Source organism: Manis javanica, chromosome 2, assembly GCF_040802235.1.
Source record: "Manis javanica isolate MJ-LG chromosome 2, MJ_LKY, whole genome shotgun sequence".
In the NCBI taxonomy this organism is placed as follows: domain Eukaryota; kingdom Metazoa; phylum Chordata; class Mammalia; order Pholidota; family Manidae; genus Manis; species Manis javanica.
In genome coordinates, this window is record NC_133157.1 from 12,768,989 (window position 1) to 12,795,919 (window position 26,931).

Genomic DNA, 26,931 nt, shown 5'->3' on the forward strand with positions numbered 1-26,931 from the left:
GACAGGATTTTACCCAAAATCTAAAGGTGAAAAATACAGCATCTGAAATGACAACATACTGGTAGGATTAATAGCAGATTAGACACTGAAGACAAAATGATTAATGGACTTGAAGACATAGTAATAGAAATTATCTAAGATGAAACACAGGTGAAATAATGACAAAAGGAAACAATGAAGCATCAGCTGGATGTGGGACAACACCAAGCAGCCTAATAGGATTCCCAGAAAAGAAACCGAGAGAAAGGATTTAAGAGCCAAGAGCTCAAACCCAGGAAACATGAAGAAAACCATGCCAAGACACATCATGATCAAACTGTTGGCAATCAGTGACAAAAGAAAAAATCTTTTAAAAAGCTAGGGAAAAAAGATATATTAAGTACAGAGAAACAAAGATAATGACAGAGTCCCTAATATTACAGCCTGAGAGTGAAGCGAAATTGGGACCACTGCTTGTTTTTGTAAATAGCCACAACACACAGACAGTTCTGATAAAACAGCAAAGTTGAATAGTTGCAGAGACCAAATGGCCTGCAAAGCTTAAAATATTTATTATCTGCCCCTTTGTGGAAAGTTTCTATCCCCTACCCTAAATTAACAACAAAGAGATAATGGAATAAATAAGAAACCAGTAAGAAAGATAAAAGGGAATCATAAAAATACTCAATTCAAAAGAGGGCAGGAAAAGAGGGAACAAAATAAACGGCACAAAAAGAAAACAAGTAGCAAGATAATAGATTTAAACATAATTATATTGATAATTACATTAAATGTAAATGGTTTAAAAGGCAGAAACTGTCAGATTAGATAAAGAGTAAGAAGCAACAATAGGCACCTGTAAAAGAAACCCACTTTGAATAAAGAGACATAGATAATTTAAAAGTATATAAGGATGGAAAAGGATATACCTAATACTAATCACAAGAAAGGGTAGCTTTATTAATAAAGTAGGTTTTAAAGCAAGGAGTACTATGGGTATTAAGAATAAAGAGGTGATTTTATAATGATGAAGAGGTCAGTTCATCAATATCATGTAACAATCCTAAGCGTGTAAGCATCTAAGAATAGTTTCAGTGTACATTAAGCAAAAACCAACAGAAATGAAAGGAGAAATAAACCCACCATTATTAGTAACTTCAATATCCTTTTTTTCCCAAAAATAACAGAACAATAAACAGGCAGACAGAAAACCCAATAATGATTTATAGAAGAACACTATCAACCAGACTGATCTGACATTATTTACATTAGGGAGGAAACACATCAGGATCTGTTAGTAGAAATAAATGTGTTAAGTAAGCCACTGGATTCAGGAGAGCATACACTTCTCAGAGAACAGACACAACTAGGAGGTGGTGGTCAGGTTGAGAAGTGCTTCCATTCTTGGAACCACACACACAAAGTGAGCCAAGAACAGAGCAGGCAGTCAAGTGAACAGCGGATTTCTAGTCACCTTGCTTACAGGCCCTCTGTTCATGATATACATTTTACAGTGAGCAAACCCACAGGTAAATGAAGCAAACAATAATTAGGAGCAGAGAAACAGGTGGTCGAAGGAGGAGTAATTTGGGAAGGTCCTTTGCAGTGGACAAAGCCAAAGCCAGGTGGGGAGACTTCCTGGCTACTGTACCCTCGCTAAATCTGCAGAGGACAGGATCTTGCACCACACAAGGCCACACGCTGTAAATGCACACTGCCTCCTCTAGGACCTGCCAGTACCGTCACCAGGAGGTGAACTCCAGGACTGGGACCCTGTAGGTTGGCCTAGATGATACACCTGCTTACAGACATGCAGGAGGGTGTACCTGCCCTAACGCATGGGAGGGAGAGGGTGGGGAGTCAACACAGGACCGGATACAAGTCATCAATGAAGATGAGAGCATTCAAGGCAAAGGTCTCCCTGGGAATCTTCCCCGGGTAACTCACAGGTACCTTAAAACTCAACATTTCCAAAGCTGGCATCATCATCCCTCTCCCTCCTTGCTCCAATTGCTCCTCTTCCAAAGAACCCCACATCTCAGTAAGTGGTACCATGACTCCCCAGATGCTCTTGGTAGAAATCTGGGGGGGCAGGGCTCTGCCTCCTTCCTCCCTCTCGAGTCCCACCTTCACCTAATGCATGTAACCCCCATTCAATCCTACTTTCCATGCCCTGAATCAGGTCCTCATTGTTTCCTGGCACCCCCAATCCTAAACTGCCCTGAGAGCACTAACCAAGAAAGTCTGACTCCTTACAGGGCAAGAGGCCTTCCTGAGCTGGCCTTCCCGACCTCACTTCTGCCACACTCAACTCTGCCTTCCACCATCAGCACACACTGTCCCTGGTGACGCTCCCCACACTCCGGGCTACCTCCTATCTCCAGGCCTGCGCCAGGCTGGCCCCATGGCCTGGGACCTCTCTTCCTTCTTCTCTCCACACTCGGCCAGTCCCGCGGCCGACAAGCCCCTCCCCCAGGTCAGGAGGGCGGTGGACAGGTCTGCCCCTCCGTGCCCAGAGCAGAAAGCAGCTGCCCTCACCTGCTGATGATCCCCTTCATCTGGATGTCCTTGTCCTCCTGCTGCCGCCGCAGCCGCTCCTCACCCTCCTCCAACCGCGCCTGGTACTCTAGCACCAGCTTCTGCGTCGTTTCTTCCTGGCACTTGAACAGGGTCTCATACTCCTCCAGCTTCTTGGTGGAGATTCGCAGCTTGTCCTGCAGCACCGCCAAGTCCTGCCAGGAGGGCCGCGTGCCACGGCACAGCACCCGGGACAGAGAGCATGGCCTCGTGAGCCCCGGCAGATGCCCAGGGAGGGAGGCCCCAGGGTCACCACCACCGCAGCCCCGCTTCACACGTAAGGAGACGCCCAAGGAGCCCAGCCACAGGTGGCTGACATGAGAGTCAAAGCCTGTCCCCCATCCAGGGCTCCCTCCACTTTAACCTCTCACCCTCTAGCCCCACCTTACAGATCTGAGGGGAATGAAGACTCAAACCCAGACCTCAGAAGTAAGGATTTAACTAGGGCCTTGAGCTTCTATAATAAACAAAGATTTAAAACATCTTTGGATATATTAAGCAGATCTGACAGTACCCTGAGAGGTGGGGCTCCACAGGATAGGCAACTGAGGCCCCGAGGGCAAGGCGACCCAGTCACATGGAGCAGGACTGCCCAGTGGGGTAAGATCCTAGTTTCCCAGCCTCAACCTGACTCTAAAGCCAGAACAGTGGAGTGGGAAAGTTGTGGGGCGAAAAGGTGGTAGGGAGAGAGAGGTCAAAGGCAGGGTGGTCCCAGGGTTCCTGCATCTGACTCAGCCCAGCATGCTCAGCCTGTGGGGAGGAGAAGGGATGTGTGGAACAGCAAGCTGGGAAGCCGTGTGGGCTGGACAGCAGGGCAAGGCAGGGTCACTGCCACAACCAAGGGATGGGCGGCCAGGGTGCTGTGGGAACACAGGGATCGGGGGAGGCAGGAAGAGCCTCTCCTGGAGTCCCAGGCAACAGGAGCCCGACTCACTCATCAGCAAAGGCCTGCCCAAAGTCAGGAGGCAGCGAGTCCGGAGACTGGTGAGAGGCCCAGCCCCATCCCAGATCTAAGCCCCTGAAGCAAAGCTGGACCCACAGGCAGGCCTGGCTCTGGAAGAAATGGCCCTGACCCGTCCTGGGTCTTCTGCTCAGCTGGCCAGAGATGGGCAGGGAGGGCAGGACCAGGTCTCCAGGGAGCTCAAGGAAACAAAAGCCTCCTGACTCGCCTGTAAGGGTTAGTGGCAAAGAGAGCAGAGAAACGGCAGCTCATTCAGCTGAGTAACAGCAAGGAGAGAGGACACAGCACTGCAGCCCGACCCCTGCAATCGCGTGGGCAATGGTTTCAATTCATAGGTGGGAACCAGTTTCAGAAAGGCGGGGAGCCTAGGGTGAGGCTGGCCCTCCTTGCCCCCCAACCAAACTCTGGCTCTGAGAGCACTGAGCCCCATGTCCCCTGGTCCCCTTCACATAATTATGGTGAAAGCAGGTGGATGCAGTGGACCAAGGGGATGGTGGGAGGCAGCGGAATGCAGCATGGACATGGACCTCACCCTAGGCCAGGAGGAGGGAGGGCTGCCCCCTGACCTCTGTGCCCTTGCTTGCAATGTTGCTCCAGGCTTTCCTGGGGCTGAGAGGTGCGGGTAGCCAGGCGCGTGGGGAAGCAGCTGCTGTCCTGGGAGGCCCTACGCTGGGTCCTACATATGCCCAACTTTGTCCCCAGGAGATGAGGGCCAGCCATGGATCTAGGACAGCTGTCATTTTGGAGGATAAAATTTTGGAGGATAAAAGCACCCCACTGTCCCACCAAAGGCTAGATGTGTGAGTGGGATTTAGATATATTGGAGCCATTTTCCCCTGGGGGGAAGAAAACATCTCGGTAGCAATCTATCCCCACCTCTTACCCTGGCTCTTTCTCTCCCAGGCCCTGGTGGAGATGGGAACTGGGAAGGAGCCAGGCCTTGGGCAGGCATGAACTCAGAGTGGAGAGGGCCTGGCTGGGGGCAGCTCTCCCAGGTGTCTTGGGGACCCACACCTCTCTGCTTCCTCATGCATGAGGCTCCCCACAAAGGTCTCCGTGCATCTCTTTGACACCCCTGCCCTCAAGTCCCAGATTCTCAGGAGCTCAGCTGCACAGCCACTTGGAGAAAGGGCCTCCCAGAGGTCTGATGACCAGGTCCCAAGTCTGGGTTGAATTATGATTCCCAGGTGGGTCTCACATGCAGCCCGTCCGGGCCTCAGCTAAACTGTCTTGCTGCTCTTCCTCCACATCCCACTGACTGCTGTGCTCACATGGGACCAGAGGTTGGGAGGGACTGGCCATCTGCGGGAACAAGCACCCACCCCCTACTCGGGTCTCAAAGGGTGAGCATCCTGCCAGCTGCCCAGAGAGGCAGCCCCGCCCTGCCCCAAACTGCCAGGGTCCGGCTTTACCTTTTCTGCTTGGGTGAGCTCCTCCTTACTCCTTAGCCTATCCCTGTGGGGGGGGTCTGGGCCCAGGCCCTCGTCTTCTAACAACTGCGCGTTCATGGTCAAGAGCCAAGCGGCCGTGCGGTCCAGGGCATTGGGGCTCACGGGTGAAGGGCCCTACAATGAAACAGAGCTGTGAGGGGCTGGCAAGAGGTGGTGGGGAGGAGAGGGGGTAGGCTGTGGCACCAGGTGAGCCACAGGGCACAAGCGGTCGGAGGCATGGCAGGAAGTGAGGGAACTTCGAGCTGACGGAGCACCGCCTGATGCAGCCCCCCACCCAGGAACTCCCTCTCCTGGATGGCAGGCCTCCTGAGGCCGAGTCAAGGGCGCAGGCGGCCTCCTGAGGGCTGCTCTCTGCCGCCAAGAGAGGGCAGGTGAGCTCACCTCCAGCAGGCTGTGCATTCAACCCAAAGCACATGTGTTCCTAGGTGACAAGAATCACCCGTGCGCCCTGGCAGCTGAGTCCTGGAGGCCAGCTCAGAGCGGGGGTGGGGGTGGCCCGGGGGTCTGTGGGGACAGGTGGACTCCTGCCCTGGGTAAGGCTTTCACAAGCCGGGAGTTGGAGATGGGGGCCCTCCCGTCTTTCTCCCTGACCCCAGCAGTCCCTGGGGGAACTGGCAGAGGGACCCTAAGGTCAATGTGTGCCTTGTTCACAGGACCCAGCAGGCACCGGTGGGCCCAGGAGGAGAGGAGTGGTGGTGTGTGTGTGGCAGGCTGGTGGGATGGGGCTGAAGGTGGCATCGTTCAGCATGGGATGGCAGCTGAGTACAGGTGAAATGACCAGGAGGAGCAGCATGACGTGGGCTGTGATGGCCCAGCCGGGCCTCCACCCAGCAGCACTGACCTGCTTGTGCCCAGCACGAGGCTTCAGCTCGGGGCTGTCGCCCTTAGAGGAGGAGGACTGCTGCCGCAGCCGGGCTCCAGGGCCGGCCCAGTCCGGCGAGGCCGATGCCAGGGTTCCACTTGAGGGCCGCGGGTACTGCAGGGTGCTCAGCAGGGTGGGCGGCGTCCGGCCTCGGGGTGCAGGAGGCGGCGGTGGGGGCGGAGGCGGGGGCTGGTCGATCCTCCGCTGGGGGCCGGCACTGTTCTGCCGTGGAACCGCAGGCTGCCCGCCCTTCTCAGTCAGTGACATCTGCCGCCGTGCCAGCTCCCCGGGCCGCCGCCCAAGCTCCTCGGCTGTGTTGCTGAAACTTCCCAGCTTGGCAGCGGCCGCCAACTCTTCACTGTTGCTGTGGGAGCTCAGAGAGCTGTGGCCCTCAGAGCCAGAGTCGCCGAGGCCACGGGGTGACAGAGGGAGGCCAGCCGCCATCTGGTAAACAGGGTTCTGGAAGGAGAGCGGTGCCAATAGCTGGGGCCGGCCTGGTGCGCCCTCAGAAGTGCCCGGTGTGGTCGGCGTCTGGCCTGCCCGCCGCACTGTGGCCAGCCCTGCCAGGCTCACTGGGGCTGCCCGGGCCGGCCACCCAGCCACCAGCTGCGTTGCAGGCACCTGCCCATCGGTGCTGAGGGCGTCGGGGCCCGCCGGGGAGCTGGCCTCCCCATCCAGTGTGCGGGCATCTTGAAGGTCCACCATGGACAGGCTCTTGCCACCATTGGCCATCTGGAGATCAGGCTCGTTGGCTTCTGAGTAACTCGAGCTGCGGGCAGGTGAGGGCTGGACCCCGGAGGACCTTGTGACAAAAAACAAGTCCTTGTTTTCGGGGGTTGGAGACGGTAACCGGGTGAAATCTATCAGACTGCAGGGAGACAAGCACACACAGGGAAAGAAGGGGAGAAGAAAAAGTGTGAATGCGGCCAAGGCGGGTCCAAACCCGGTGCCCTGCCAACCTGCCGGGGCCTGGCAGCCTGAGCCAGGGCTGGGGGCAGAGCAGGAAGGCCAGGGAGGGGGGAAGGGGGGCGTAGGGGCAGCAAAAGCAAGACCCAGGGACTAGTGGCCCATCTGCAAAACCAAACCACGGCACAGGGAGCTGCCCCTGGCAGACGCCACCACGAGGACTAAGCCGCCGAGATGGCTGCTCCTGCACAGAACCTTTGCCCCAGGGGCCAATGCTGGTTCTAAAAGCAGGCTGTCTGGCTGGCCCTTTTCCTGCTCAGCTGCATCTTGGGATAACAGGTACAGGGCCTGGAGTGTTCTGGAAAATTCCCCCTAGCTAAACCCAAACCTACAGTGCAGTGCTCTCTGCTCTCCAAGGGTCGTGCACCAAGAGCTCCGACTTCAAAGCCACAGGGGATCCCTCTGCCTCTCCTCTCTTGTTCCCGATCAGACTGATAACCAAAGCGGGGACCTGGTGAAGCCTCCCCCCAACCCAGTCTGCTGCTGCCACCCCTTGTCTGACTGGCAGGCGGGGGCTGGTGTTCTTGGCAAAAACAAGGCACCAGAGGAGGATCCTCAAGGTGTGACTCAGGCGGGGAGGGTGTACACCGGCAGTGGCAGGCGGCAGCCTCCCCCCATCTCCACCTTGAGGCTGGCTCCTTGAGGAAGGCACGATGTGGTGGGGCCAGGTGGGCTTCAGAGGGAAGGATGTGGGGGTAAACAGGGCTCTGAATTGGCAGAGGCAGGAAGGACTCGGAGGTTCAACTTGTGCTTGGAATGGGGAGCTGGACTTGGCTTAGCCTGGGATGGAGAGGGAGAACCTCACCCCAACTGAAGGGACTTAGGTGGGCAGGCTGTGGCCACCGGGGCTATAGCACCTGTGGGCTGGGAGGAGCTGGAGGGCAGCAGATGAGCTGGGAGAAACCCAGGGCAGCTGCAGCCCTGGCTGTCCCACTGCACACACAGGTCAGATCTCCTCAGGACCCACGTGTCTGGCCACCTCTCGGCCAAGGTGTTCCTCCACCTGAAATCCTGCTTTGCCTCATTGGGCAGGTTGTATGGACGGACCCCTAATACTGAGAGGGACCTGGCCTCTGCATCTCTGCCCTCCTGGGCATCCAGTCCTGTGCACACTCCCCACCCCCATTCTTGATCTCAATTTCTCGCCAGCTTAAACCCTTCCTGCTGCCACCGCAAAATGACACCAGACTCCCAACTCTGCCGCTCCAGCCTCACCTCACTAGCTGGTCCGTGATGGCCCTGGTTGGGGATGGGAGTGTACAGGTGGGGCATAAATGGCTCAGTATAAACGATGAGTTTTTAAAAGGAATATTCTCATTTTGACATCAACATCTGAGAACATTTTGCCTCCCCCTCCACCGTGTGGGCGTTTTACTTATAGGGCACTGTGCCCAGGGGCTAAGGGCTCAGAGTGACGGCTGGGCTTCAGCATCTCTCTAGTTCCATGGGGCTCCCAGCCTCAAAGCCTTGCAGAGTCACCTGAGCTTCTGCTGAAAACACACCCTGCAGAGCACCACTTCAGAAGATTCTCATTCAGACCCAGGCAATACAAGAACAAGTATTTTCAACACACACCAGGATGATCTGGAGGTATTTGGGACTGGTAATTTTTCTTCAAAAGAACAGCTGTCTTTTCCTAGGCTTTTGTTTGTGCTAGTCCCTCTACTTAGAATGCCTCGTCCACCAATGGAAATGTTATTTTCCCTGAAAAGCTCAAAACTACAGCAGCACCTCCTCCAGAAAGCCTTCCCTAATTTTTCCCAAATGGGGTTCACCAGATAGGGCCGACACAGCATATTTCAGGTTTCACCTTACGTATTTTTATAAACACTTGCGTAGACATCCTCCTCCCCAGCTAAGACTTCAGGTGGCACCCCACCATACCCAGCATGCCCGACAGCTCTTACCCAGAGAGATCATTCTCAATCACCATCTTCTGTAGCCCAGCTGAGATGCCGCTGCTACCAGAGCCGGGAGTGGAGGCCAAGTCGTTGGTCCCCGTGAGCGGCCCACTGCCTGGGGCACTCAGCGCCGTGTGGACATCCCTCAGGATTCGAGGCAAGGGCCCCAATTTGGATACAATGTTCTGCAAAGACAGAAGAGGCAGGTGTGACCTGCTGGGGCCACGTGGGGAAGCTATGCATGCACAGCCACTGTGCTTCAACAAAACTGAGGGGTCGTCAGAAACGCAGACCCCCGACTTTTCCCGCTGGTCAGACCCAGCAGCTCTGGGGAAGGGAGGGAAGCCCACGAATCTACAAATCATGTTTTTCATCAGTTCCCTGGATATTTCTGGGAAGGGGCACAAGGCCCAAAGGGAGGAACACTGATCTAGTCCAAGCCTTCCACCCTAAGTCATCCCACCTCAGTGCTTTCAAGGAAAGCCCACGTGGAGACCCAGAATTTTCCACACCTGTACCTCCCTATCTAAAAGGCTTCTGAGATAGCCTTCTCTCATGCCACCTACTCCACAGGTGGCCCGCTTCAACACCTGAGCCCCAGTGGATGGTCCAGGCACAGAGCAGGTACTGCCAGATGCCTGTCAGACGAGCAGCAAACGGATGGTCAGGTGAAAGCTCATCCGAGCCTCACTGGCCTGGCTGAGATGGATGTGCGAAGGATTCCAGGCCACGGAGCCAAGCTCGGGGAAGTGGAATCTTCCTTCACCTGTTTATGCTATCTTTTACATAGGACTTTGTACAAAAATGAAACGTCAAAACTCACGCAGTCGATAGAACATAGAATTCAGAGGCAGACAGTTCCATTTCAAATGTTTGCTGTACCACCGTCAGCTGTGATGACTGCCCATCTCCCATACTTCCCACCTGGCTGTGCAGACAGGATGGTGGCTGGCACAGGGGCTCAGTAAACGGCAGTCGGAATAACTGGTATGGGCAGCAGTGGAGGACAGGGCCTCGGCCTTCGTTACCATCCCCCCTCCTGTACCTCTCACAGCCAACAGGAAGTGGATATAAATGAGCAGAAAGGCTGCAACAATTTCTGTTTGTAGTGAACAGCTGGGGCTAACTTGAGTGTCCAGCAACAGGGGACTGGTGAAATAAACTATGCAGTCAGTCTGTGGCTGTTAGAATGTCACGGTGGTGGTGCAGTGCGTACTGGAAAGATACTCACACAGTGAGTAAGACACACTACAGCACACATGTGAGTTCTCACTTTAAGATCAACAAAAAGGGAAGAGAACTCTGTGCCTGCAAGTGTACTTAGCCATGCACGACTGTGCCTAGAAGGCTGCACACCAGAGTGCCCTAAACGTCTCTGATAGGGACTGGGACAGGACCACAGGGACTTATGAGCTGTGATTCAGCAGCAAATACTTGTAAGGTGGTCTCCTAGAGACCTAGAAAGCAACAGATATTCTGGAAGTGGATCCTGGCAGGCCTGGCACTTCCTAACAAGAATTTTCTCACTGAGTGGGCTGGGACTACTGGCAGTGGAACCCCAGGCCATGGAGGGCACCCACCAAGTGGGTGCGCAGGGTCAGAGGTGTCTAGGGAATAACCTTTTCAACTGATGGTCAAGGACAGTTCTGTAAGGGTTTGCAACTTTCTGCCTGACATACGAGGCACAGCATCTCCTTAGTCTTTTTCATATCAGTGGCCTCAAAATCCAGAGCAGGGACATTTTTGGAGAAGCAGCAAATCTGATCATGTTTCTCACAGCTAGAGAGCACACCTTTATACATGGAATCCATCACTCCATGGCACAGCACAGCCGAAGCCCCAGTATGCAGAGTGGGCTCCCCAGGCAGGTGTTGGTGAGGAAACGTGGCACTCCCCACCAGAGGAACGGGCCCCAGAGCTCCCCATTATGCTGATGGGGCTTGGGTTGGAACCCTAGGCTCCAGCGCCCAGAGAGGGCTGCAGACCCACGGCACACAGTGAACACTGTGCCCTCCTTGGTTATGCTGGGAGGAGGAGCATCCCTGAGCTCTCTAGCAGCCTGTGACCTGCCCTCAGCCCCCCGGGCACAGGCACCTGCTCCAGCTGGCTGACGGCTTCCCAGAGCAGCGAGTGTAGGCTGGAGAGCTCCCGGCCCAGGTCAATGTAGCCCTCAAAGCCGGCTGTGTTGGAGATGGTCTCGGGGTTGGAAATCTCCAGCAGGAAGCGCTGCATGTTGGTCCACTCGTGCTCCAGGAACTGGTTCATGAACGACATGTACTCTTCTTTGCTGCCAAACCTGGAGGGGGAGCACTGGGTAAGGGCCTTGGGCCCCAGGCAGCCCGGCCCACCCAGGAGCCCCCTTCTCTGAGACACCCCCACCCACCTCCTCAGCCCCATCCCTCCTCCTTATCCCCTGCCTCTCACACCACTTAACTCCCCAAGTCGACCAATCTGCTCTCACCCAGGGCCCTCTTTCCTCATGGCTAAGTCCACAGACCCTTTCCAGACTTTTTTCACAGAACCCAGAATGTTCTGTGGCCCTCACACCCTGTTCACTGCTGGTCACTCTTTCTTCTTTTTTTCCAAGTTTCAATGGCCTGGTGTGCAGCTAGTTCTCAGTCATACTCAGCCAGGTTTAGGTTTCTCTGCTGAGCTTTTGGACATGTGCCTCCATGGGCACCTCCCTTGTACTCAGCCTGGCCAAGTCTGAAGTCATCTCCACCACCCCAAACCCAAGCCCTCGTCCCAGGCTCCCTGTCCCAAGTGGAGACACCACCTCCTCAGATGACCAGGCCTGCTGACTTCACCCTCTAACCACCCCTTGCCCTTGCAGCCCCTGGCGCACCACCACCCTGCCCTACTCCCACAGCACGTCTACCACTTTCCCTTTGCCGGAACCACAGCTATGCTCTCCTCTCGGCCTCCAGGTTGCCAGTCCTGCCCCCTCCACCCTCTTGCTCCACTGCTGTCAGGCTCACCTTTTCAGGACACAGAATGAATGAGAACCATCCTCTCCCTTGCTTAAAGTCCTTTGGCGGCTCCCACTGTCCTGCCTGTCCTTCAAGTCCCAACTGTCCTCTTGGGCCTCATCTCCTACTTCTCCCAGCCTGGCACTTGGCGATTTAGGAATGCCACAGTGCCTCGCTTCCAGCACGAGGGCCTCCCTCACTGCTCCTGCTGCCTTTCGGTGGGAGGACGAACACTTCATCCTGACATGCAGCTGGGGGAGCACGCCTTCCTGGGGCCCTCCTCAGGGACCGCAAGCACCGCCATCACTGCTCTGCTGCTCATTCTGCATCTTTCTCCCCTGCGGAAGTGCTGGCCCAGGAGCTCTGGGACCCAATGTGATTCAGAGCCTGGCACAGAGCAGGACCGGGAACAGGGCTCCATCCACACACAGCGAACGACCGCCTAGAGGGCCAGGACCTCCCATTCCCACCCACTCGCTGAGGTACAGCTGAGAACGTTGAGGGGCTTTATAGCAAAGACATCCTTGGCGGCATTAAACAAGGACAGTCTGAAACAACCTGGGAGCCCAACCACAGGGGACAGGTTAAGGAAATCCGGGCCATTCTCCCTTGAAGGCACATTAGTCATTCACTTCAAAATGAGGCTTATGAATGTTAAGTACATGGGAGAATCCTTGTTATAAAATGTTAATTCAAAAAAGCAGAAGGAAAAAATATCTCATTTTCTCGCCTTTGAAAATTAAGAAAACATACCAAAATGGCATGTACTTTTATAGGGGAAAGATGGGGTGTGGGGATTTTATCTGAAGAAATGGGGAGGGAAAGGGCTGAGGATGACAGGGACAAATCAGGGCCTGCTGCACAGCCCGGCTCGGGGGCGGAAACCCGTGGCCTGCCCTGCGACTCCAGCCCACGCCCTGCCCTCTGCCTGCTTCAGCGTGGCACCCACTTGGCAAAGTTGGCCAGGTTCTGGGTAACCTTGGCGATGAGGGTGAGGGTGCGGGCAGTGCGGTCGTCAGGGTACTCCTGCAGCAGGTTGAAGAGGGAGGGCGACATGATGGCCGGGCAGAGGAAGCGCAGGAACAGGGAGGCGCTGATGAGCCGCTCGCTGATGTCGGGCCGGCCGCGGCTGCTGCACTCTTGCCGCCATGAGGCAAACACCTCCTTCAGCTCCCGTGGGAAGACACTGTGTAGGGACAGATGAGGGTCATCAGGTAGGGGTCAGGACGGGAGGGTGCAGAGCAGGGACCTGGTTCTGTGCCCAGCAGAACACTGAGTTCCAGTCCTGTCCACCTGCCCTAACAGCTGTGCGAGCTGGCCCACTGCCTGGGCTCTCTGAGCCCATTACCAGCCACCAGCACCGCCACCGCCATTGTCACTGCATGGCCATGCATCAGGAGGGGCTGCTGAGCTGCAACAGCACAGGGAATGCTCGGCGCAGTGAAGGCACAGTGAGTGCTCAGCAAGCAGGAGCAGGGACACCCCAGCAAGGGGCCACATGGGATGGGACGCCAGCAGAGAGGAGCTGGGTCTCTGTCCTAAGCAGAGCCGACAGCAAGGGCCAGCATGCAGTCCAGGCCCTGCCCACCCCAGGGCTTCCCCATTCCCTGAGAGTAGGCATCTGGGTCTAGGGGGGAGTGAGGAAAACACAACTGGAACAGCCCACTGCTCATCAGTTCCCATCCCTGGCCTTTGAGACTCACTCCCTTTACTTGAATGATGTCATGGGAATCCAAGGTTTTCCAGCAGAGCTTGGAGTGATCAAGATAGGAACATCCCAACTACAGGGTGAGAACAGGTTCTCCATTTTCCAGACAGGGAGGTAAATGGAGGGAGTAACTTCTCCAGGGCGACCCAAGGAGGGTGGGGAGGGTTCCCAGCACTTGGTTGGGGGGGATCTCTCCACTGGGCACCTGCTACAGTCAGGCCCCACCTGGCCAATCTTTAAGTGGCTTTCCTGTCTTTCCACCCAAAAGATGTGCCCCCTGCCTGGGACAAGCCAGGCCCCAGGGCTTCCTGAACCCAGTCTATGCCTGGCCCTCTCACTAGCTCAGGGAACTCTGAGCAATAGCTGGCTCTCCCTGAGCTTCAGTTTCCTCACACAACACTGAGAACAAGGCCTGCCCTGCAGACCTCATGGGGGCTACCTATGGCTGAGACCCCAAGGCCATAAGAAGCCATGATCAACTTGAGGGGCCCTTGTCCTACAAGCACCAAGCCCAGCAGGCTGTCTGCAGTGAATATGGCTGGACCAACAAGGGCATGCTAGAAGGAAAGTAAGGGTGGGCACCCATTAGCCCTGGCCCTTGAAGGGCCCGGCACAGGGCTGGGCAGGCCCGCTGAGTGATGGCAATAAATCAGTGGCCTTGTCTAGAACAGAGAGGTGCCTCCAGGCCTTTTACAAATGCCAAAAGAGGAAATGGAAAATCATTGTCCATGGATATGTTCCCCTGTGCCCCACACCCGGCCCGCCCTGGGAACAAGGGGCCAGAGGGTGAAAGCACAGTGCAGCCCAAGGGTGGGAAGTGTGTTCCCATAGAGTTCAAGGCTATTCCTCCGCCTCAGGCTGTGGGGTCATTTCTGACCTAGCCCAAGAGTACAGGCTGGCCCCAGGTGAACACCTGGTGCAGCCAAGGGGCAGAGGAACCTGGGCAGGGGGTCACCCACTCCACTGGCTCTGGCCATTCCCTCTGTCTCCGCCCCAAGGCTCTGGCTCACCTAGCAGGCCTACTTCTGCCTGTCCCTCAGGCACAGAAAATCATTCCTGAGCCCTCCTCTCTGCCCCAGGGTAATCCAGGCATATTCAGGAAATGGTTTCAGACACATGCACAATCCCACTCTGATGGGACTGGGGCTGTGACAGAGGGTGCCCAGGAAGGGTAAGCTATGTCTGGTGACATGGAAAAGGACCACAGAAGACAGATGGGCATAAGGCCTTAAAGCAGGAAGAGAAGGAGCATATGTAGCAAAGGGGAGAAAAAGAGGCTCCACTGAAAAAAGGAGTCAAGTATGCCTGGGGGTTGGGGGAGAGGCTTGAGCGGGAGGGGAGGAGCTGGAGCAATGAGAAAATGCAGGGAGCTTCTCCAATGTGAAAACCACCCCAGTGCTCAGAGCTGGCATCAAGGACCCCCTGGGAGTCATGCAAGCTACCGTGCTGAGGCTGTGCCTGGCACTGGGTCGGCTAGCCACCAGGGACCTGTGCTCTAGGAACAAGGGGTGCCTGGGAAGCGGGCCTTGCAGCAAGAGGCCCAGGGACTGATTCCAGCCCTGACGGCAGTCCCATACGACCGGCCTGCTCCACACACCCCTGCTCCTTTCTGGGGTTGGCGACAGCCTGCAGACCTCTCTTCTATTTAAAGCCCAACCCTTTCTTTTCTGTTTTCTACAGTCTCAGCACGAGGCCCAGCTGGTGCCCAGGCACCCACACAAGCCCCTTCTGGGCCTGATCAAGCCTGTGAATACCATGCTCCTTTGGACAGATGGGGAATCTCAGGTTAAGCCATCCACCTTCCACAGGGCCTTGTCAGTCTTGCTTCCTGTTGCTACAGACCCGGCCCCACTGCCTGGCACACAGACGATGCTCGCTAACAAACATGCAGATGGACTGCCATGGCCAGATTCTTAACACTGTAAAAACCGTGTCCTGATATCTTCTCAATATTCCCTTAGATCTGAGAGCATAACAAGGACCAGAACAGGGACCGGTTAGCCCAGTAAAACTCCGTGGGGTCATGGATAGGGTGGGTTCTGATCCCAGAGCCATGACTTGGAGGCTGTGTGAGGATCCATGTGTGTCACCTGCCCTCTCCTTATTAAGCCTCAGCTCTCTTGTTTATAAGTTGGGGTAATGGAACAGGACCCTCTCACTGAGCTGTCTGCATGTGATGAAGCATGCTGTGCTAGCACAGCGCCTGGCACGCCAACATGGGATGGGTAAGATTCTGGGTGGGGAGACCCTGGGCAGCTGAGGTCAAGGAGGTGTAGGGGCAGTGCTGACCAGTAGGAGTTGATGATCTTGCAGAAGGCCAGTTCACAGCACATCTTGAGGTTGCCCTGGTGCTCGGGGAGGTCAGAGGCCGAGCACTTGCTTGGGTCCACTTCGCAGTTCTCGTCCGACTCATACAGCGCTTTGATGAACTCACCTGTGGCCAGGAGGGCACATGGAGGGGAAAGTGAAGACCTGGTGCGCAAACCCCACCCTCTGCCCACCTGCTGACCAACACCTTCCCTACCTAGTGCATCCTGCAGGTACTTCTGGCCCACCAGCTTGAGGTACTCCTCAATGGCCTTGGTGGCCAGTGTATTCTCCCGGAAGATGAGGTGCTCATTGTCCCCACAGCGGTCCACCTCTGACATCATCAGGTCTGTCAGGAAGTCCTGGGGTGGCAGGAGGTGAGGACAGCGGACCTGAGCAGGCCTGGCAGGTAGGAACCTAGGATTCTAGACTTGCTCCCAAGGCAGGAGAAGCCCCTGCTTCTTGAGGCTGTCCCACTGCCAAGCTATGCCCACCGTTGGGGCTGGAGAGTTGGGGGCAGGGAAGCCTGATGAGGGGAGCCGCCTAGAGTTGGTGGCATCAGAGCTGGTCCAGGGATCGGGAAGGCAGGTCTGGGCAAGAGCATGCTACATGCAGCCATAAGCCAGCAGCATGGTCAGTCCAGCTGTCTCAAATCCCTGTTCAGCCCTGACCAAGCCTGGCTGGCTGACCAGAGCAGAATTCCCCCTCCTGTCACTGTCAGTGCCAATGAGGACAGACAGGCTGCCCTCTCTCCATCATACAAGCAGCCGCCACTATCCACCCATCACTCTGATGGGGTCTCCCTGCACCAGACAGAGACTTGTTCTGCGCAGCCCCACAGGGAAGGGCGAGAGAGGTAGAGGCTATCCGGTTGCCTGGAAGGCAGTGAGCCAGCGCTTAGATGGTAAGAGCACAGACGCTGGCTTGGATGGGAGGTGGTGACATCACTGCCCACCTGACGAACCCAGGGCCACAGCCCCTCACTGCTGTGGGTTCCAGATGTGCTGGCATGACAGCTGTTAATCTGATGAGCCTATCGGTCCTGCACACTGTCACGGGAAGACCCCAGGAGCAAGCCTGAGTCCGCCTTCCCGCCCGATTGCAGAGAGGCTGCATAACGAACCTGCTTCCTCTGGGGCCCCTGCTTCCTCACACCCACAATCAACCTTGTGACTTTGGGAGAAAAGAAGACAGGCCGGGAGTCAGAGGCCCAGGAGGGGTTATGGGCAGGGCAGAGGCCACCCAGCACGGATGCCGCAAGGTGCCCAGCAATGCACCAGGGTTTCTGGTGCTCTGGAATTCCTCACTCCAATATGCACAAGTTTGGGGCCTTTTACTTAAAGTCAGGAGTGGTCCCTGAAATTCAGAACTGAGCTTTAGGCCTAGGAGACATGGCTGGCCAATGGTGAGACAGGAGGGGCTGGGGGATGCAGCTGTTGACCTTTCTAGGTACCACACAGCCTGAGGACCCTTTCATGCCCTACAGATGACCTCTAGGGTCCCCATCTCTGAACACACAGAAGTAGGGTTAAGTACTGCATGGGGCCCTGCAGCTGTGCCAGGCTCCTGCTCATACCCATGGACCTTCCCAAACCCCTGGGGGGTGCTAGGCCCCAGCTAGGACAAGCAGCTCTCCTTAGAGCCAGGACCCAATGCGGGAGAACAGCAATCTCTTGCCTCCCAGGCCATTACTCCTGCTGCACTGAGGGAGGAAAAGATGACAAGGAGAAGTCCCTTGGAGCCCATGGACAGAAACTCCAAAAAGTGGAGCCTGGGAAGAGGGCAGGAAGGCAGGCCTTCACCTGGGGACTACAGGGTCCTAATCAGACACTCTGCCTCTCAGAAAGTCCACCACATCACTTCCCAAGTGTTCAGAGACGAGGAGCTCAGACACGTCACCCAGCAAGAGTTACTTTCTATCCCTCTGCCTATCACTCCCCAAACCTGCTGAGCGGCCACCAGGCAGGGAGACCAGAGCCCGGCTTCCACCTCCTTCCATGAGGTGTGCCTCAGTTCACCTGTCTCAGCTGTGAGCCCCAAGAACAAAGGTCACTGCAGAGCAGAGGGGCCTTCTAGGCCAGGCTAGCCCAGCCCTCGGAAGCCAGGTGCTGCAGCACAGACACAGCAGCAGAAAGGGACGCTGCTCGAACCCGTCACCTCCCTTGCTCCCTTTCTGGGACTAGGGGCTTCCTCAACTCACTGTTTCCCAGCAGCCCCTCCCAACACTGACCAGGAAATTAAGGACAGTGAGCCTCGCCAGTCAGGCCCAAAGGCCGGGGCAGAGGCAGGAGGGGCTCCAGCAGCAGGGAGGACACTGTGTACCCCCTCCCCACCCACGCTGAGGAATCTCCCTTCTCTGGCCCTGCACCCATTGCACACCACTAGTCCAACAGGCAGTGGGGGGCTCTGGAGGGCCAGCAGGAGCCCAGGGGCTTCTGGGGACAGGGAAGAGGATAAGGAGGCCCAGTGGAGTCCTGTGCCATGGGCTCTGCCCTGGGGACCCAAGGCCTGGGCCCCAATCTGTGCCTCTCCCCACCCCAGGCTATGGGCTCAGGACCTTGACACATGTCGTCCCCCACCCATCCCAGGCCACTCAGCTCTCAAACCACACCATGTCCAGCTCCTCAGGCCAGCACATGAGGCGCTCTGCAGTGTGGATGGACCCCACATCTGACCCTTCTCTACTACACCTGCTTTGCGCAGCTCCTGCCACGGCGGAAGGCAGGAAGAGGCAGAGACCCACAGAACCATACTCCTTGCACTGGGTGGGCGCGCGGCAGGGAGCCTTCCTGAAGCCACCCACTTGTCCCCAGAACCAGAGGGTGGGGCTGAGGCACGGCATGGAAGGTGGAAGGAGGCAGGGAGGGAGAGCTGGGTTCCTGCAGTCCTGCAGTAGTAGGGCCTCCTGGACGGCTTTCAGACAGTCCCCATCCTGTGGGCTGTGGGGCTGGGGACAGCTGTAGCCCTCTAGCTGGCTGTCAAGTGGCTGCAGGAGTGACTGTGTGTACCTTGCGTGTGAATCTGTGAGGGGTGAGGCTGGGGCTGTGACAGTGGCTATGCCCTGCTGGTCACCTATTGGAATAACAACCAAACTCAGTGCCTCGACAGACATGCATGTCTGGTCATGGGGTCCCGAGTGATGGGAGAGGCTGGCCACGGGCCATTTCCCTTGAGCCTCAGGGGCCACGGGGAAGCCGCTAAAACCCACTTTCTCATGTCAAACTGTGATCCCATTCATTGGCTCCATACCTGTCTCAGCAATCAGCTCCCACCATGGGAGAGGAGCACAAAGCACCCTATTCCATGATGCAACTCTTGGGTTTAGGAAGCCTACCTGGCAGTGACCAGTGCCTCCAACAGAGCTGAAACCCAAGATGTGGAGTTGGGGAATGACAGGTGACCTAGTACATGTCACCAGGCCTTTCCATGGGGCCAGGCTATGTGGGGGACCCCGCCCATGGCCCGAACACGCACCTTCACTTTGCCTGTGCTCTGCAGGATGTGCACCAGGGCCGACGCCATCTCCTCCTTGGTCTTGGCGCTGAGGATGGGCTCGAGGGCTGCGCAGAGCCCCAGGTAGTGGTTCGTGATGTGCTCTGCGAACTCCTTGTACATCTCCATGGGCAGGATGGCGATGGTCTGGTAGCGGGCCTTGATGCGGATCATGGGTCCGGGGCCCTTGCCGCCCTTGGGGTTGGGCGTCACCACCGGGTACCACTTCTCCACGAACTGCCGCCCAGCCACAGAAGCAGCAGGCAGGCTGACCAGGCCCAGGTAACTGTTGCGTTCCTTCTTCTTCTTCTTGTCAGTCTCCCGGTACAGGTGGACAGTGACGTTGTGCAGGGGTGGCAGGTTGTGGAACTCGAAGTGCTCGCCCCAGAAGACATTGTCCGTCTTGAGCTTGCCCGTGGTGCGGGCATAGAGCACGTCATCCAGGCACAGCTCACACAGGTACTTCTTCTTGGCTGGCAGGTCCTTGGCTTCAATCACCCACAGTTTCAGGATGTGCTCCACACGCCGGCTGTTGTCCTGCACATGCACGAGGAGCACGGTCACTGCAGAGTCCCACCACCCACCCACTGCCCAGCCCAGAGCAGGAGATCTGTCAGCTCAGATGGGCCCCCGAAGGTGAAGGACCTGGGCCCTGAGGCAGGGTGGGCAGTGGGGCAGGGACAGCTCTGGAGTCTGACAGACACGGGGCTGGATCTCTGCTCTGCCTCATACTAGCTCACTGACCTTGGGCAGTGACTTAATCTAAGCCTCAGGTTCCTTTTCTGCAAAACAGGAATAAAATAGAGTGAGAAAGCAAATAAGACGCTGGCACAATGCTTGGCACGCAGCAGGTGGCTGTGCCGTTTATTAGCCCTTCTGTAGTTTGCCGGTCTGACCACTGCTAAGGCCCCGTCCTCTGTAATGTCACGGTGATCAGGACCCAGCCTAGACCCTAAGTCAGCCAGTGAGGTAAACACAGAAGCAGGTCATTACAACGTGATGGGGGGAGCCCACGGGCAATGGGAATACAGAGGGCACAGCCCCCGAGGATGTCTATGCTGGATCAGATGCACAAGCAGGATCAGCCGTGGGTAAGGAGCCAAGAGTTCCAGGGAGCCGGACACCAGCACCCAATTCCCAACAGTGGGATACCCAGTTCTCTGGCTCAGCCATCAGCATGTAGCTGGGACAGAGGCCCAGAGCACCTGGGACAACTGGGCCCACTCCAGCTCCTCTTTCAGAGCCGGACACTATGCCCATTCGGGCCCTGCCTCCCAGCCCACCCAGAGATCCCTCTGTCTGCTTCCTCATGCTGGGAGTCTGCTCTGGGTCTAACCTCAACCCCTCATGCTTTGGTGAGAGAGTGCACACCTACCTTATTGGGGTGCACTGCCCGCCGCAGGTTCTCCATCCACTTATCCCTCTCAGCTGCTGATCGGCAGGAGAAACACTTGCTTCCTGAGGACGTTGTCACCTGCGGGGAATGGCAGAACAGTGTCACAGGGGAGGGAAACACAGTGAGGCTGGGAGGGGCAGAAGGCCTCGGGTGCCTGGCGGGCTTCAGCCGCCAGGTCTGCCCCACAGCCTCAGAGAGAAGGCAGAACAAGGCTCACTGAGACCCCCATATTTCACGTGTGCAGGTGATGCCCTGAGACCTGCAGCCCCAGAGAAGTGAGAGGAGGTGGCCGGCCCTGTGCCATCTGATGCCTGCCCTGGCTCTTCACCCCTGCCTCAGCACCTTCTGACCATATGAAAGCATCTTTCTGACCTCAACATCACTGTCCGGGAATGGAGAGAGAGAAGGCATGGCCACCTGCCTGCGATCAGAGGGCAATGCTTAACCCAAGCCTTCCTCTATAGACAGAGCCCCAGGTGCCAAAGAGAAACCACAGGTCGGCAAAATGGATCGCTTCAGTCCTCAGCCGGCACCTTCTCATGGCTAAGGACAGTGACTACAATGATGGTCATGGACACTTAACATCTGGGGGGCCAGACCAGAGAAATGAGAGAGTTGGTTGCCTGGGTGTGCTGGGCCCCGGGGTCCTCCTGCCTGGAACCCTTACCCTCCCGTCTGATTCTTGCTCATCCTCCAGTCTCCTCCAGGAGAAGGGGTGCAGCCCAAGCTGCTCCTACTCTGTCCCAGCACCTCCCAAGGGCTCTAGAGAGGGAAACTAGACTCTCTCTAGCCATTCATGGCCCACACAAGCCACAGCACCGCCTGCTCTGGACAGGTAGACAGGCACTGTCATCAGCTTGCCCCAGGCAAAGACGTGGAGCTCAGATGGACCCCAACTGGACCAGCAGTCTAGAACCAGAAAGGGCACCCAGAGGGCACAGGGTGTAGGGCACATACCAAACACCACTCCATTCTTTCCCTGAGGCTGGGGGTGCCAGGAGGTTGTCACACTAGTCCCCAAGTGCCTGATTTCATTACCAGGCTCATTCCTCCATGAGAGAGCTCCTCTAATTACACAAGGTTGTTGGGAGTGGGAGTGGGGGACGGGAAGCTTCCCAGAAAGAGATGGGAAGAGAATAGAAATCACTGGAGAAGCAATTAGAACTCTTAGGAACACCTGCAACAGTTACCCTGGTCCTGGCTTGGCCTCAGGCTTGCTGTGTGACCTCTGAAATTATCTTGCCCTCTCTGGGCCTCAGATTTTCCAACTACAGTGAAGGACTGGACAAGTGATCCTCAGTGAAAGCCCTGCCATGTCGGATGGTCGGCCCCTTGCTCTCAAATCTTGGGTCACAGAAGGCTAGAGCAGGAAAGGTTCTGGCTCTAATTAGAGGGAGAAACAGGCCCAGAAAAGGGGGCACTCTCTGCTACCTGACACTGCACAGGGGTTTCTAAGGAGGGTTAACAGGTTTTCCAAGACATGGGTTTTGGGGCTCAGGCAATTCCACAGAGGTGTTTATTCCCTTTCACCTCCTGAGGCCTCCTGCCTTTGCCAGCATGAAGGACGGTACTGGTCCATTTCCAAGGAGCCCACAGAGCCAAAATGAAGTCCTCCATTCCCCAGCTCCTAACGGTCTCTTAGGAGCCAAAAGCTGTGAGCAGATTCCAGCCACTGCCCCAAGAGCTTGGCCCACACCAAACCCACACAGAAGGGTACCTGGAGGACACCTGGCCTTACCAGGAGAGGATGCCAGTGCCTTGCCCTGCTCCAACAGTGCGACCCACCTCGAAGCAGTAGTCCTGGCCCAGAATGCTGCTGTGCACGGGCTTGATGACCACCTCCTCCTCCATGCTGAGGTCCAGTGCCTCCACTGCGCTGCTGGGGCTGAGCAGAGACTCGTGGGAGCGAGACTCCTTCAGCCTTGGCATCAGATGGGACCTGGAGGGTGGGCAGTTGTGTCAGCCTGTGCCTGCCACTCCCCTCCCTTCCCCTCTCCTCCAGGAGGCCTGCCCAGACCCCCAAGCTGGAGGCAATCACTCCTCTCAACTCCCACTGTCCTTTCTGTCTTAGGGCCAATTCAGGGGAAGAAAAGCACTGTGATACTGGAGTCCCAGAAACCTGTTAGTCCCTTTCGCCACTGCAGGACTCTGGCTAAGTGGCTCAGCCACTAAGGGGCAAAATTAGTCCACCACTGAGTTGAGGTAGGGTCTGGCCTAACTTCTAAGCAGCCTTAGAGACCCACAGGACCCAGACAGCCTTCCCCACCTCCCCTACCCTCCACCCCGTCCCCATCCAAAACCAAAGCTGTCACCCATTTTTCCAGAACATCACTGCCAACAGAGCTCTTTCTCATGCACCATCCCTACTCAGGGGGGCCAGCCCCAGGGACCTCTGCTGCCCGCTTCTTACAGATGAGGACTGTGGGGATGCAGCAGTCTACACAGCAGCCAGGCCGCCGAGACTCAGTAAGGGGCCACGTGCAGGAGCTTGGGGGCCCAACACAGCACAAGGAGCAAAGGTAGTTGACCAAATGGAGCCCAGCCAGGACTGGCTCTGATGGACCTGGCCTGGGACCTGGCCCACTGGTCATGTGCTGTATGGCCCTGAGCAAGTCACTTCCCCACCCTGAGCCTCGGTTTCCTCAGCACGTCACATGGAAAGCACTCAGATGGCACCAGCACCGGTGCTTGGCACAGTCCACCTCAGAGAGGTGAGTGTCCCTTTCCAGAGCTGACAGCACACAGCAGTGCCCCCCAGAGCCCGCTTCCCACAGCTGGGGCTCAGGAAAAGCTTGAGGACCAGCCAGGCCTGCTCATCCACCCCTAGCATGGAGACTGGGCAGGCTTTGCCCCATTCATGTCCACAGCCCCCACCCCTGGAGATGGTGTGGAACCCGCCCTGGGCTTAGCCCACCCAGACCTCCTTCCTACAACACCTTCTGCTGGTCCGAGGCTCAGTCCATCGTTCTCTCCCTTGTCAAACACCCTCAGGCCAGTGAGGCCTGGTAGGGTCACCAAACACTTGCCATCAGGCACATGCCCTGTAACCCAATTTCCATGCCCACCTTGGGTAAGGGGGACTGAGGCTCACTGTGTGTGGGCTCAGGAATACAGAGATGAACCAGACAGGCCCCACCACGAGGCCTCACAGGCTGACAGGGGCCACCCCCAATCCCCAAGCTCTACACCTCTGTGGCAACAGCCTGCCCCATCGTGGAGTCCTGTGCTAGGCACTGCATGGGAGTCAGAGCTGAAATGGGGACCCCAGCCCTTGGGAATCCTAAAAAAGACCCAGTTAGCTTTCCCGCAGCTGCTCCCATGCCCAGCACAGAGCTGGCACATGACAGGGCTCACATCACTTAGCTGAGTTGACACCCTCGGGCAGAACTTCCGAGAACTTGAGGGGAAATGGACAGACCAGCAGGCAGCTATGAGTCAGGCTGAAGTCAAGTTACAGCCGACCCAACCCCCAGGGCTCCGCGTGGAACTCCTCAGTGAGACCCAATCTGCTGGCATGTGCTGCTCCTCAGGGTCCTCTCTGGCAGGCAGCACTTCACACGTGTGCACAGGGGCCTTAGCATACCACTCAGTTCTGGGTGCTGCCAGGCTTCTTCCCCAACACGCTCCAGCCTCCTCCCCATCACAACACTGACTGACGCCAGGGGTGGGACTGCCCACTACGCTGGGCCACCCACCACACGGGCAGCCTCCAGGCCTCCCTCCCAGGATGGGGCTTCATACCTTAGTGTGAGACACACCCTGTTCAGATGCCAGAGAAGTCACCAAGCCCAGGAAGGCTGGGACCCAGAGCCCCCTGGCTTGCTGTCCAGGGCTGCAAACCCAGCCTGCGGGCTGGAATCAGGCTGCTTCCTGGCCCAGCCTGCAAATTCCTGCCAGGTAAGGATGCTGGGAGGGTGGAGTAGGGACCCAGGAAGTGCAAAGGGAGGAGCTGGTACGCTGAGGCCACCTCCTGCCTGGGGTGCCTGAACAAGCAGGCTGGGAGGGGAAAGGGAGGCACAGTTCAGAGGATTGGGCCTGCCCAGGGAGACCCAACAGGGCCCTGGTTCTATAGCTCAGGAGCCCAGCAGGCCTGGGCCAGACCCCAGAGCAGCCAGAGCCTGGAGTCTGTGGCCACAGAACCCTCCTTGTCCTTCCCCACCATCTTGCCACACAAACATGCCCCAGCTGGCCCAGGCCTCGCTGGGAAGGTTCCTGACTGAGCAGAGGGCTGCAGAGAAGTTCACGGTTAACTCATCCTGGCTGCAGGGGACAGCGCTGACCCTTCCCACCTCCCCAGGGCTTCTCACAGCTAATGGACTTGGAGCAGAGCCCACTGGGGAGAAGAGGAATGGGGGCAGCATAGTACCCAGGGCAGCCTACTGGCTCCTCCAAAGTCTGCCAGGCTGCCCCCGCACAGGAGAGGACCAGGCTCTGACTACAGTGGGGGCAGCACCAGGGGGCCGTGCTCTCTAACTCACATGCAGACGCATCCTTCCTGCTCAGCCTGGCATCTATCTGCCACCTTCCTCCCCAGGCTCATGGCAGGAGAGAAAGGGGCCCCTTTCATCAAGCCTGACACACACCTCTGCATCACATTCTATAGCTGTTCTGCTGTGACCCTGCCAGGATAGGACCTCCGCAGTGGTGGCTGATACAATGACTGGGGCTCAGGGAAAATGGTCACTTGGTTACTTCCTGGACCCAGAAGGGCCACCTCAGGGCCTAAGAACCACCCCCTCCAGAAAGCCAGCTGCGTCCCAGGCCTGCAGCCTCTGCCCCAGGCCCCCACGGCCCACAGCAGGGACTGCCTGCCTCATCAATCACTCAAGGCATACTTGACCCCACCCTGCCTTTGCCAGGCTGGGTAAGAAGCCACGAGGGCAGGGAGGGAGGGAGGAGAACTCAGCGGACTGCCCAGGCTCCAGGGGAGCAGCGGAGAGCAGTCTCCCTACCCAAGAAGCCCAGGGAAAGGGAGCAGGTGGCTTGGCCCCTTTCCACTGCACTCCACTCCCAGGAGGAAGGCACCCCCCCAGACACTAGTCCCCACTCAGCACAGGGCACCAGGTGGCCACCTTCACATCCTTGTTTTCATTTCAATTCATATAACCCTGCCAGGAGTATTCACCTACCTGTTTTACATAAAGGTAAGATGGGCGCAGGGCAGCAGTTACTTGATCTGCCCATGGCCCCTGCTGAAATAGGGACCCAGGTCAGTCTGGGGGCCCTGCCCAGGCTGCCCCATGTGGTATGGGGGTCTGGGGCCTGACACTTCTAACAAGCCTCTGCATCTCCCTGCCACCCAAGGCTGGGCCAGGAGAGAAGATGGCCCAACACTCCCACTCCATGGCCTCCCCAGTGCCCAGCTCAGTTGTGATGGTTTCCCGTGCTGACCTCCTGTGTCCCTGGAAACTACGGCCTTTGTGCCCTTGGTAAAGGGCACCAAGAAGGGCAAAAGGCCTTCACTTGGGGCCTCCAACTGTGAAAAGCACTTCCATAGCCCAGATCACAGCTGGTTCCCCCGCCAACCCTGCCAGGGATGCCAGTGACTCCACTGGGCTCACAGGGGCTGGGTCGCATACCTCTAACAGAACCAGGTCTCGAACCATGGCTGTGGGATCCACCCTCCTGGCCCTCCTCACCAGCACTCCTGGGCCACACTTACCTGGGGCTGTGCCCACAGGAAATACCACTTTGCTGAATCCTCACAAGGCCAGGGGGCAGCTACTGGCCTCACCTGCCCCTGCCTCCCACTTCATAGGCGAGAAGCTGAGGGCTGGGTCTCATCATCATCCTAGTGTCACCTCCCCACCCCAAGTCCCCAGGGGCCATTTCCCTACCTGAAAAGGGAAGAAGGACTCCTGTTTTAAATGGAAATGAGTGGTGTTGCGCACACACTGAAGACGGGCCTGGAGGATTTTCAGGGAGAGGCATTCCGCAGGCCTCTGAGCCACGCACAGGGGATTCACTGGGCTCCGTTGGCCTGTTCCACCCCCACCCTGGGCTCCTCTCCCTCAGGTGGCCTCCAGGCACATGCAGTCCCTCTGCCCATAAGTCCCCTTGACCTACCCAACCTCCAACACCCATCATCCGTGTCCCTTCAATCATGAAGCCCTCCAGACTCCTGGAGCAAACAGCAGCCTCACATGTGGTCCCAGCACTCTGACATTCAGCAGGCCATGCTGGGAAGGTCTGCCACAGAGCTGTCTCCTTGCCAGACAGGGAGCTCCTCATGAGTAGGGCTAGGTCTGGCTTAGTGCCAAGATTCAGAGCCCCGCCCACCCCCCAAGTTTCTCAAGCAAAACCCCAGTACCCAGCAGCCAAGGTGAGCTAGGCCCAGGGGAGGAGGTCAGCGGGGATGAGGA

General features: G+C 57.0%; 1 protein-coding gene across 14 annotated transcripts in view; it reads right to left on the reverse strand.

Annotated features, from left to right (window-relative positions):
• The window catches only part of DAB2IP (DAB2 interacting protein), a 189,767-nt gene that overhangs the window by 6,320 nt on the left and 156,516 nt on the right, over positions 1 to 26,931 (reverse strand). For 11 of the 14 annotated variants that reach the window (XM_037022218.2, XM_037022216.2, XM_037022221.2 and 8 more), the window contains 11 exons: positions 22,355 to 22,508; positions 20,549 to 20,647; positions 19,156 to 19,710; positions 15,899 to 16,043; positions 15,664 to 15,808; positions 12,616 to 12,852; positions 10,792 to 10,993; positions 8,704 to 8,882; positions 5,810 to 6,698; positions 4,930 to 5,082; positions 2,518 to 2,711 (listed from right to left, as the gene is read on the reverse strand). In XM_037022218.2, the coding sequence (XP_036878113.2) occupies positions 2,518 to 2,711; positions 4,930 to 5,082; positions 5,810 to 6,698; positions 8,704 to 8,882; positions 10,792 to 10,993; positions 12,616 to 12,852; positions 15,664 to 15,808; positions 15,899 to 16,043; positions 19,156 to 19,710; positions 20,549 to 20,647; positions 22,355 to 22,508 (2,952 nt within the window). Of the gene's footprint in view, positions 1 to 2,517; positions 2,712 to 2,744; positions 3,726 to 4,929; positions 5,083 to 5,809; positions 6,699 to 8,703; positions 8,883 to 10,791; positions 10,994 to 12,615; positions 12,853 to 15,663; positions 15,809 to 15,898; positions 16,044 to 19,155; positions 19,711 to 20,548; positions 20,648 to 22,354; positions 22,509 to 26,931 lie in introns of those variants that run through there. The other 3 variants (XM_037022217.2, XM_037022224.2, XM_037022222.2) reach the window with 3 other exon arrangements.